Source organism: Sinocyclocheilus rhinocerous, unplaced genomic scaffold, assembly GCF_001515625.1.
Source record: "Sinocyclocheilus rhinocerous isolate Xijiao unplaced genomic scaffold, SAMN03320098_v1.1 scaffold288, whole genome shotgun sequence".
NCBI classification, from domain to species: Eukaryota; Metazoa; Chordata; class Actinopteri; order Cypriniformes; family Cyprinidae; genus Sinocyclocheilus; species Sinocyclocheilus rhinocerous.
The window spans coordinates 1,041,565-1,054,199 of record NW_015635021.1 but is presented as its reverse complement, the minus strand read 5'-3'; the positions used below and the strand labels follow the sequence as shown (position 1 = coordinate 1,054,199).

At 38.8% G+C, this 12,635-nt stretch overlaps 1 protein-coding gene across 4 annotated transcripts in view; it reads left to right on the top strand.

The window, feature by feature from the left end:
• Positions 1-12,635, top strand: part of LOC107746031 (protocadherin Fat 1-like) — a 65,906-nt gene that overhangs the window by 33,285 nt on the left and 19,986 nt on the right. For all 4 annotated transcript variants that reach the window (XR_001640649.1, XM_016560086.1, XM_016560085.1 and 1 more), the window contains exons 7-11: positions 4,335-4,610; positions 4,883-5,093; positions 6,039-10,109; positions 10,784-10,980; positions 11,417-11,570. Coding sequence is in view for 3 of the 4 variants with exons in the window: in XM_016560086.1 (XP_016415572.1) it covers positions 4,335-4,610; positions 4,883-5,093; positions 6,039-10,109; positions 10,784-10,980; positions 11,417-11,570 (4,909 nt within the window). In the remaining variant the exon portion in view is untranslated. The remainder of the gene's footprint in view (positions 1-4,334; positions 4,611-4,882; positions 5,094-6,038; positions 10,110-10,783; positions 10,981-11,416; positions 11,571-12,635) is intronic.

Here is a 12,635-nt window from a genome sequence, read left to right as displayed (position 1 = left end):
CTCTGTCACATGATCCTTCAGAAATCATTCTAATATGTTGATCTGCTGCTCAAAAAACATTACTTATTACTATCCAAGTTGAAAACAGCTGTGCTGTTTAATATTTTTTGAAATGTTTTTTTTTTTCCAAAATTCTTTGAAAGTTCAAAGAACGGCATTTATGTGAAATAGAAATCTTTTGTAACATTATACATTTCTTAACTGTGACACTTTATTTAATGCATCCTTACTGAATAAAAGTCTCAGTACTGACCCCGAACCTTTGAACAGTAGTGTAATATAACTGTGTATGCCACAATACTTATGTGCTTGGTACAAGAAAGATGTTAAATCCAAAAAAATTGCATTCCTAATCGCATAAGAGAGTTTTCTAGGTATGTGCGTACTTGTGATTAAGTAACACCTTCATTGAGACAAACAAGACATTGAGGCGACCACAAGGGTCAAGCATTAGAGATCGGCTGAGCAAATTGGATTACAGCTGCAAAACGGAAAAATTTAAAAAAGCCTAAAATGTGAAAATTACATCTGTTGCTAAAAGTAGCGCTGGTATGTTCCATGTTGTTGTTGTCTATATATATATATATATATATATATGTATATGTATATATATATATATGTTGTTGCATCTGAGATGCTTTAAACCAGTCTATCAGATGTCCATGTGTGGGAGGTAATGCGTTTGCATGCATAGTCTAAGAGGTAGGAGTTTGTAACAGGAATTTCTCTTCAATAATAGGCTGCTAGGTTATGGAATAGCCCCCCCTTAGGGATCATCTGATGTATGTGTATATATATCACATTCACACATACAGATCTTCATTTTCATATAGTGTTACAGTCCTTTCTGCTTTTCTCGCTCTCTTGCTCTTATTGTGCCTCACTTCTGTTCCACATCTTTCTCCTTTTCTGTCTTTCACACACGCATCCTTCTTCATCTGTCATTCACACTCTCTGATCTTTTCCTTTAATCACTCTCTCACTCACCACTTCCTTTCGAATCCCTCCATCTGTCCTTCTTTCTCTGTGTGTTATACATTAATGGAGCTCCTTTGAGTTTTTTTCCCCATACATTTACATCCCAGTCGTGAAGCCTATCGTGCTGCTTCTAAGCATCGTGAAAAGCAGGCAGGATGTAAATCAATACAAGCTACAAGCTTCATTTGTTTACACCAGTGCTTTTAGTTGACTGTCTGTGCTGGCAGGAATTACACAAGAAAAAAAAAAAGAGCCAGGCTGCCAGGGCCAGGTGGTACGTCTCCAGGGTAAGGTGTGAGAAAGTAGGCAAGAGAAGAGAAAAAAAAGGCAAAGATTACTCTTCCCTGATCTTTGGCATTCGATAAAACCAAACATGTTCTTCAGGGACAGGGGATGTGCTGATGCTGTCATGACTAGAGTGAGTGTTACCCACACTCACACCCACATGGGCTAATCTTGAGATGAGAGCAAGAGGCTGCTAACAGCTACGTTTTTTAATTTTATTTTTGGCTATATTCGTCTAACATGTTTGAGAGATATATGTTCCAAAGCAAAACAACAAATTTGACAGCGATTATGCCTTATGAAGTGTTCAAACCCATTACAAAAGCTTATAGTGAATCAGCAAAAAAAATGTCTTATTTTATTATGAATTACATTTTATATGTAAGTTTCGGGTCAGTAAGAATTTAATACTTTTATTCCGCAAGGATGCATTAAATTGATCAAAAGTGACAGTAAAGACTTTTACATTGTTTAAAAAAATTCTATTTTAAATCTCTTTTCAACTGTTATTGTAATAAGAGATGTTTCTTGAGCAGCAAATCAGCATATTAGAATGATTATGTGACACTTAAGACTGGAGTAATGATGATGAAAATTCAGCATTATCATCACAGGAATAAATTACATTTCAAAATATATTAAAACATAGGCGCATTGTGATTCAATACATGGTGATGTATCACTATATCATATTACAATTGTAACTGAAACTGTGGCAAAAGTGCAAAAGAAACCAATCATCAGTTCCATCAGTAATAGAAATTCAATGAACTATATTATTAGGATTATGTGCACAGAAATAAAATATTGATAAGGTTCTAATGTATTGATTTATATATTGATATATGACTGTCTTAGCATAGCCACTCAGCCCAAATTTAAGGTATATGAGAATCTCAAATGTTTGTATGCAGAAATGATTCTTGAAGTAGAGCGTCAGGCTTTCTAGTTAATGCACTCTTGTACTTACTGCTAGATAAATTCCTTCAGTTATAACTCTGTGATATACCAAAACTCTCCCACATATACTCCAACTTTCACTTCCAAGTCGTCATTTGAAAACATATGTGACTAGTGGGCCAATCCATTTGTGAGGATTCTGCTTTGAATCAGTGGATCCACTGCTCTAAGATTTTATTTGTTTTATGTAAAACAGCGCCCCCTGATGTCTGGCATGCATGCCTAACTCTAATAAGCCAATCCATTTCACCTTCCTTCACCTACATCCTGGCTTTATAAAACTATGTTTGATTGTATGAGCACAGTTTATGTATGCTCACACACTTATACACATCTATTCAATTGCTCTGGTTGTGTTGAGTGCGGAGCTTCCTGGCCACTCACTAATCATCACCCTAAAGTCAAATAGACAGATGGTTTACTTTGATTAAAAAAAAACACTGGAAAAAAAGATGACGATAAATGTGTGAGCACAATTGATGCGTGTGTGTGTTTTTGTGTCTCAGGATGACAGCTTATAAATTAAATTACTGCATTAGCCTATGTACAAGAAGTGTGTGTATTGAGAATTGCTAAAAAGTCAAAACACTCATAAGTATGCAGTGGAATAACCTTGGCATTTCACTCGCTGTAGGACTTTAATCTGTTAATGAAACACATCTTTCTGCATTCACAATACAATCATTCCCAACCAAAGAAAATGTCAACATAGACTGTTATCACAACCAGCCACAACTCATTTGAATTCATGGTTTTGTTTTTTTTACATTAATTGCTGAATGTAAGTCATAAGTTACCAGGCATTTAAATTATTGCCTGAGTTATTACTTCTATTGATCTGGTCAATATCAAAGCAGCTGTGATAAGAGTTCTGATCCCCTGAGGTATGAGACAGCAAGCAGAAAATTAAATTCAATGTCAGGATGTGCAAATTTTTTAAATCAACTTGTCTGTGTGTAGTCTGAACAACTAGTAATTGACTAATCTGTCTTAAAGAAGTGATATTTAATTAGGCTGGTGAATCATGTTGATCAGACAGCACAGCATTATATTTAATGTGGTAACTGACAGATATTCAGCAAATAGACTGAATTTGTTTGTTAAATGTGATGTCACACATCACCATTATTGGGTCCAAATGGGTCCCTATCCCAAAAACAAAAATCATGAGCTTAACTTTATCTCCATAACAAAACTCATTCCGTCTTTTATAAAGAATATCTCTTTGGATTTGAGACTTTAGTCTTTGCAACTTTACAGATCTTCTTTATGCACCAAGAGCTTGTAACACTCTAAAGAGAAAGGAAAAAATGAAATCGCATCATATGACCCCTTTAAACAGATAACTATAACACTTCATTCAACTTTGCACACAGCCATTATAGTCCTCCCAAACAAGCAGAGACCTACAGATTATGCATAACCTTGCTCACAGCAGGTGATTTGTAGTCTAGTAGTAATTGTGTAGAAATATTGTTGGAAGCGATTCATTTGTTGCAAAAACGGTGCTTTGATGGCTTTGGCCGCGGTGCTTTAAAGAGAATGAATTTAGACACTCAGCTTACCTGAGAGGGTTTACCTGATCTGACAGGCACAGAGATGTGAGGTTTTGTTTTTAATTCATCCTTTTGGAAATCACTTGCACTAAAACAAAATAACAAAATATAGATAAACTCACTAGTCAACCTCATTAAACAACTAGATGGTTGTTAGACTGGCCTGCCCTAACTGTCTCGCTGATCTTCCTCTCTGTTTCTTAAATTAGCAGTTATGTTCCAGAGTTTTGACATGCCTTGGTGAATTTGTATATGGGTGTTTTAATGGATCTTTTAAGAGCATTGATACATTTAGAACACAGTTATTCTCTCGCTTAGTTTCTCTTACCCCATTTACAGTGATCTCTGTTAGCCAGATATTTTACTTGCTTAGTGTATGTTATGGTTTAAACCATTCATCATAGAATACCAATAATGTTATCATTGATTATAGTAATATACTTAAAATTTAACCTGACACATGCTTGCTATAATTTTTCATTACAAGAAATTGGCACACTGAAAAAACAAAGCCTAACAGTTTCTAAATTGTTTATTTTTTGTTTGTATTTACAGATTCTTATTAAAGTGATCGACACCAACAATCATCGTCCTCAGTTCTCTAAGTCTAAGTATGAAGTGAATGTCCCTGAAGATACCCCACCTGACACAGAGGTGTTACAGATTACAGCTACAGACCAGGATGAGAAGAACAAGCTAACCTACACCCTCCTCAGCAGCACTGACCCATTCAGTCTACGCAAGTTCAGACTAAATCCTGGAACCGGGGTGTTGTACACTGCAGAGAAACTAGACCACGAAACCATGCACCAACATACTCTAACTGTCATGGTGAGATCATGTGGTCTGCTACCTAATTTACAGCATCATCTGTCCAATTGATTTTTCTGTCTGATTTAGAAATGTTAGCCAGACAGCCATCCTTCACCGTAAACTATCCTGGCAGATTGTTTTCCCTTTAATTCAGTCGACATGGAGGCGAATCGCCTAAGGACTTGCATGTAAAGTGTTTGATGTTTTTCACATAAGCTTGTAATCAAAGTGTTGAAATTATTGGAGAATTGCTTTTTTATATGCCCTTTCCTCTCCTCTCCTCACTGCAGGTACGAGATCAGGACATTCCTGTGAAGCGGAACCTGGTGCGTGTGATTGTAAATGTGCAGGACACCAATGACAATGCACCTTGGTTCTCTGGTTCACCGTATGTGGGCCGTGTGTTTGAGTCTGCTGCAATTGGCTCTGCAGTGCTTCAGGTCTTTGCTCTTGACAAAGACAAAGGGCAGAATGCTGAGATCATCTATAGCATTGAGTCAGGTAATCCATCTTATTGATTTGATTGCTCTTGACTTTTATCCAATTTGTCCAGGAAACTACATATTGTATACATATTATGTATGAAATGCCTGAACATTGAAAAGGCAAGTAAGTAGAAACAGACAAAGTTTATAAGCCTAATTAAAAAGAGAACAACTGCACACTCACTTAAGCATAGGCTATTTATTAACCAACGTTTTGGCTAATAGCCTTTGTCAAGGTGACAAAGACCTTGACAAAGGCTACTAGCCGAAACGTGTGCAGTTGTTCTCTTTCAATTAGGTAATTTTTTCCTTCAACTTGCACCTCTACTGGTGTGCGTTCGCTTTGCCTCACTTGCTCTATTAAAGTTTATAAGCCTATCATATCCTCTTTGTTTTAACACGGGATATTGCTAGGAGATCCACAGGAGCGGCCCATGCTGGCCACTTAAAGTAAAAAATGTAGGAGATATTGAATGTGGCAACCAAGGGTCCTTCAGTCCACCGAACTGTGAGCGTTTTGAAAGCAAAGCATAACACAGATATGACGCCAAGTGGCCTTTTGAGAATGCACATATTTGTAATGTCTGAGATTACAGAAGCTAATTGAAATGTACTGTGCGTGTGTGCATTTGTGTGCATGAGACAGCAAACAATGTTCAGATCACATACTGAATGACTGACGCACAGGCAGCTGATTTGTCTAAGGAAATACAGATGGTTCCTTTCCTTGACAAACTCAAATATTCATTATAGATAAAGCAAAACAAACATTTATACTTAGAAAATTATGTCATTTTTAACTTTAAATCAGTGCATCCATTTTATTCTTTATTCTTTTTATTTAGTCTTTAAAGCAGTTTGACACCAAATGCTTAAATCAACGAGTTCTAAAGAGTTCTGAAAAGTAAAATCTAAACCTTTTAGCAAGTGTTTGATGCATCTTTGTCATATTCCTTCCTAGGAAACGTGGGCAATTCATTTGCTATTGATCCTATCCTGGGCACCATCACTGTGGCAAAGGAGCTGGACCGTAGCAACAAGAACCGATTTGAGCTAACTGTGAAAGCTTCTGACAAAGGCACACCACAACTTAGTGCTACTGCTTCTGTTGACATAACTGTCACTATTTCCGACAATGCCATCCCTAAATTTGCAGGGAAGGAGTTTTCTGCTGAAGTCAGCGAAACCGCTCTGCCTGGAGCCTTTGTTAGTCTGGTTACCGCCAACAGCCGATCATCAGTGTTCTATCAGATTAAAGATGGAAATGTGAATGGAGCGTTTGACATCAACCCCAACTCTGGAGTCGTTGTGACCCATTCGGTTCTGGATTACGAGATTATTCCATCATACAAACTAACCATTCAGGGAACCAACATGGCTGGTCTGGCTAGTAACACTACTCTGCTGATTCACTTGAAGGATGAGAATGATAATGCACCTGTATTTATTCAAGATGAGTTCACTGGAATGGTCAGCGAGTCTTCTCCAGTCAACAGTGTAGTCCTCACCAAAGACAACACACCACTTGTCATCCGTGCTTTAGACACTGACCGTGATGCTAACTCTAGGCTGGTCTATCAGATTGTTGAGCCATTTGCCCATAATTACTTTGTCATCGACTCTAGCACTGGTGCAATCAGAACCATCAGCGAATTGGATTATGAGCAAAGATCTGTGTTTCGCTTTTCTGTTCAAGTCCATGACATGGGAATCCCCCGTCATTTTGCAGAGAAGGCTGCTAACGTGACTATTGAGATCCTGGACGTCAATGACTGCCCGCCTCAGTTCAGCCAAGGTCTATATGAAACCACAGTCTTAGTGCCAACTTACAAAGGAGTGGAAGTGATCACGGTCAATGCCACAGATGCAGACTCAGGTCCAAACTCAAGGCTGTTTTACTCTACTGTCGAAGGCAATATTGGAGAGAAGTTTAAAATGGACCCGGTCACAGGGGTTATCACTATTCAAAATGTCACTCAGCTTAGAAGCAGGTATGAGCTCAGAGTAAGGGTGTCTGATGGCAGGTTTTCTAAAACAGCGTTGGTAAAAATAAATGTCAGAGAGAATAAGGAGAGTACTCTGAGGTTCACCCAAGAATCATACAAGGCCTTTGTACCAGAAAAGTCCTTAGAGAAGAAGACTTTAGCTGTAATTGCTGCAGTGGGAAGCCAAGTCAATGAACCTTTGTTTTATACAATTCTGAACCCTGATAAGAGATTCACAATAAGCCGTACTTCGGGAGTACTCTCCTCTACAGGCACACCCTTTGATCGAGAAGAGCAAGCCGTATTTGATATTGTGGTGGAGGTGACCAGAGAAGACAAGTCATCTGATGTAGCCCATGTCCTTGTGACTGTGATAATCGAGGATGTCAATGATAACCCACCTGTGTTTGTCAATTTACCCTATCAGGCACTGGTGCTGGTTGACACTGAGGTGGGTCACATCATCACAAAAGTGACTGCGGTTGATGCAGATATAGACAGAAATGCTGAGATCAGCTACCATCTTCAGGAGCTAAATGAGTTTGTTAAGATCAGCATGGATGGTGAAATCTCACTAACAAAGAAGCTTGAGAAGGACTCCCTTAACACTGAATTTAAAATCACCGTTGTAGCCAGAGATGGAGGTGAACCAACACTTTCCTCATCTGTTGAAGTGCCAATAATGGTTGTAAACAAAGCAATGCCTGTGTTTGAGAAAGCCTTCTACAGTCTGGAGATCCCAGAGAACATACCGTTACTAACGCCTGTTGTACACATTCAGGCTAATGACTCTGAAGGCCCTAGAGTAGTGTACACAATCACAGAAGGGGACCCTCTCAATCAGTTCTCCATCAACTTCAATACTGGCGTCATTCAGGTTGTAAAGCCTTTGGATTTTGAAACCCACCCAGCCTATAAACTCAGCGTAAGGGCCACCGACTCGCTAACCGGTGCCAAAGCTGAAGTCTTTGTTGACATAATCTTGGAAGATGTTAATGATAACCCACCTGTGTTCCATACCAAATTGTACAATGCAAGTCTTTCAGAAGCCTCAGTGATCGGGACATCCGTATTACAAGTCTCAGCTACAGATGCTGATACCGGTAACAACCAAGTGCTCTTTTATCAGATTGCTGAAGGTAAAGACAAGAGCTCTGATTACTTTAGCATCGATCGTGACACAGGCACAATCTGGACAACTCAGATGCTTGACCATGAAGAAAAACCCTCACATAAGATGATGATTAGAGCAGTTGATGGTGGAGTACCTGCCCTTTCCAGTGAGGTCATGGTGTTAATTGATGTAACGGACCTTAATGACAACACTCCAGTGTTCTCACGGAATGTCTATGAAGCTACGGTCAGTGAACTGGCACCCCGTGGCCACTTTGTCACCCAGGTTCAGGCTTCCGATGCTGACAACTCAGATAGTGGTAAACTTGAATTCTCAATTATGTCAGGAAATGAAGGGCAAAACTTTGCTATAGATCCAAACACTGGGGCTATAGTCATATCAAACCACCGGAAACCCCATATGGAGTCTCTCTACAACATCAATGTGTCTGTATCTGATGGTGTATTCAGAAGTTCAGCTATTGTGAAGGTCAATGTTATTAGTGCTAACTTTCACAATCCTGCTTTCAACCAGGTGGATTATGTGGTTGAGCTTCTTGAGAACTCACCAGTTGGAACATTAGTAGCTGAGGCTCAAGCGACAGATGAGGACTCAGGTACATATGGAAGACTCACCTATCATATAGTCAATGACATTGCTAAAGACAAGTTCTCAATTTCTGAAAATGGAGAGATCTTCACTTTGGAGAGTCTTGACCGAGAGAATCCACTGGAGAAAGTGATTACGATTTCTTTAATCGCTAAAGATGGCGGTGGCAAAGTTGGCTTCTGCACTGTAAATGTGATCTTAACGGATATCAATGATAATGCCCCGCAGTTCAGAGCTGCTGATTACAGAGTTAATGTTGCTTCCGACATGCCAAGAGGAACAACCATACTTAAGATTGCAGCGTCCGACATGGATGAAGGTAGTAATGCAGACTTCACCTATTCTATTGAAGGAGACGCAGACAATGTTGAGGAGAATTTTGAAATCCACCAGTTTAGTGGTGTCATTGTAACAAAGGAAAGCCTCATTGGATTGGAGAACCAACTCTACATGTTTCTTGTACGAGCAAAAGATGGTGGAAATCCCATCAAGTCCTCTGTTGTTCCAGTCTATGTCAGGATTCTTGCTCCTGAGGTCCCAGTGCCAAAGTTCATAGAGTCCCACTACAGGTTTGCCATAGATGAAGATCTTCCTCTTGGTTCAGAAATAGATGTCATTCAGGCTGAAAGTGATCAGCCAGTCTTTTACAGCCTGGTGAAAGGGAATACTCCTGAGAGCAACCAAGATGAGGTATTTGTAGTTGACCCCACCTCAGGATCTTTGAAGCTGGAGAAGAAGCTTGACCACGAGAGCACCAAATGGTATCTGCTAACCCTACAAGCACAAAGCGAATATGATGGTAACAAAGTCATCTCCTCTGTGGACATTAGCATCCAGGTCAAGGACGTCAATGATAATCCACCGCTCTTTGAGTCAAACCCTTATGAAGCTTTCGTTGTAGAGAATCTTCCAGGTGGCACCTCTGTTATACAGGTAAAGGCCACTGACCTGGACTCTGGCACTAATGGCCATATGATTTACAATCTAGATTCCAACCAAGAGACAAGGGACATTGCAGAATTGTTTGCCATCAACAGTGAAACGGGATGGATTACCACATTAAAGGAACTTGACCGTGAGAAGAAAAGCAAGTACACTGTTTCAGTCTTAGCCACAGACCGTGGAGACAAAGTACAGCTGATGGCCAAAACTAAGGTGGATGTCACAGTGGTAGATGTGAATGACAACCCACCAAGGTTCACAGCAGAGATCTATAAGGGCACAGTAAGCGAAGATGACCCACCTGGAGGAGTCATAGCCATTCTTAGCACTGCAGACCTGGACACAGAGGACAATAACAAGCAAATCAACTACTTTATCACAGGTAGGTCTAATGTTGATTTTGTACCTCTAGTTAAATTTTAGCAATAGTTTATCTTCACTAATTTATGATGGAATAGTTTATAGTACCAGCAATTAATAATCTTTGGGAAACCACTCACAGCTAAAGCAAAATATCCTTTGATGTATGATCAAATTGTCGCGTTCTGAAGGATTTCTGTGTAAAGAATACTTTGATCACTTAGATCAGAGATTATAAATAGAAAACTGGATAATTTTCCCAACGACGCTTTTGAAACAAAGCGGGAATGTTTCAGCTCTGGTCATAATTAATTAATGCGAAACAACGATGCCAAGTGTTAGATGAGATGGGCACTTCCTGGCAGAGAAAACGGTCTCATTACATTCACTCGTCTTTGCCTGATCACAGAGTGATGACAGAAATTGGCATAACAAGTCACACTGCCACTTAATTACACAGGCGCTTTGTGTTAATGTTGTGAAGTCCAAGCAAACAAGAAGTGAAACTTCATGAATGCTGTGGAGTACTCATTGCACAGATATCTCACAATAACTTGTGAAATTTAAGCCGCTATAAATTGAGCCATTACTATAGCTACTACACATACAGCATGAAACCACACAAATAAATAATAATTTTAACTGCTGTTCACATTCATTAGTTTGACTGACATTTCTCATGTTTGCTGTATGAAGGTGGAGACCCCTTGGGACAGTTTGGCATTGAGCATACTCAAGGCGAGTGGAAGGTCTCTGTGCAGAAGCCTCTCGACAGGGAGGAGAAGGACAATTACTTGCTGAACATTACGGCCACTGACGGGACCTTCACAGCCAAGGCTGTGGTTGAAGTCAAGGTCTTAGATGCCAATGACAACAGCCCAATTTGTGAGAAGGTATGAATGTTAGTTTTGTGTGTATGTGTGTGTGGGAAGTGCATTGCAGCAAAATGTCATGTAGTCTGATTCTGTCAGTTAAGGGGAGGGTGCTGCCTACCCGCTGTGCATGTTAAATGGGACGAGACTTAGAGAGAAAGAGAGAATGTCAGGAGGGATTTGAAAAGGTCCTTATGTGAAATGCAGCATTTAAGAAACAAAGAGAGTGATTTTGCACTGTGAGAGGGTTTTGTGAGGGCTAATGTGCTTCTTTTACTTATTGTGTTCCTTTTTGAATAATGTTAATTTAATAGAACTCCTGCAGTGAAACTATTTTAGCCCTCTGTTCAGTTTGGCTGCACAATTACGTCCAAACTCTTTCTCTTTACTTTTTGGGCCTTATCCTCCCATTTGTGAAGTCACTTCTGCTTTTCACATGTCTCCCTTTCTGTTGCAGTCATTCTATATGGAAAGTGTCCCGGAGGACTCCCCTGCGGGTAGACTGATCCTGCAGGTCTCCGCCACAGATGCCGACATCCGTTCCAATGCACAGATCTCCTACGAGCTGCTAGGGCCCAGATCAGAGCACTTTAGCATCGACTCTGAGACAGGTAATCATCACAATTTGGATGTGCATGTCAAACAGGCCAAATGAACTATGTAAAATGGCGTGCATAAATATACACACACACACACACTGTTCAAAAGTTTGCACTTAGTAAAATATTTGTAAAGAAATTAATGCTGTTATTTAGCAAGGAAGCATTAAATTGATCAAAAGTGACAGTAACAACAATTAGAATGTTACAGTAAATTTCTACTTCAAATAAATGCTGTTCTTTTGAATTTTATATTCATTAAAGAATCCTGAAAGAAAATGTGTCACTGTTTCTACAAAATATTAAGCATTCATAATGATATGAAATGTTTCTTGAGCACCAAATCAGCATATTAAAATGATGTGACACCGAAGGCTAGAGTATGGCTATTGAAAATTCAGTTTTGCCATCACAGGAATAAAGTACATTTTAAAATATATTAACATGGAAAAAGGTTATTTTAAATTTGTTAATATTTCCCTTTACTATTACTATTTTTATTAATAGTACCATTACTATTTATTATTCCTTCATTAAACTATTTCACTTTATTCACATTAATAATACTATTTTTACTATATTTTTGATCAAATAAATGCAACCTTGATGAGCATAAGAGACTTATTTCTAAAACATTTAAAAAAATCTTACGGACCCCAAACATCTGAACAGTCTAAGAATCATTGTCTCAACAGCCAGACAAATAAATGCCACATACACACTGAACATTTACAACATAATTTGCTTTTGCCTACAGTCAAACACACATCCTATTTAAAACCATAATTAATTCGAATTTAATTACTTGTTTAATTCCAGGGAAGGATGTACACACACACACACACACACACACTGTTCAAAAGTTTGCACTTAGTAAAATATTTGTAAAGAAATTAATGCTGTTATTTAGCAAGGAAGCATTAAATTGATCAAAAGTGACAGTAACAACAATTAGAATGTTACAGTAAATTTCTACTTCAAATAAATGCTGTTCTTTTGAATTTTATATTCATTAAAGAATCCTGAAAGAAAATGTGTCACTGTTTCTACAAAATATTAAGCATTCATAATGATATG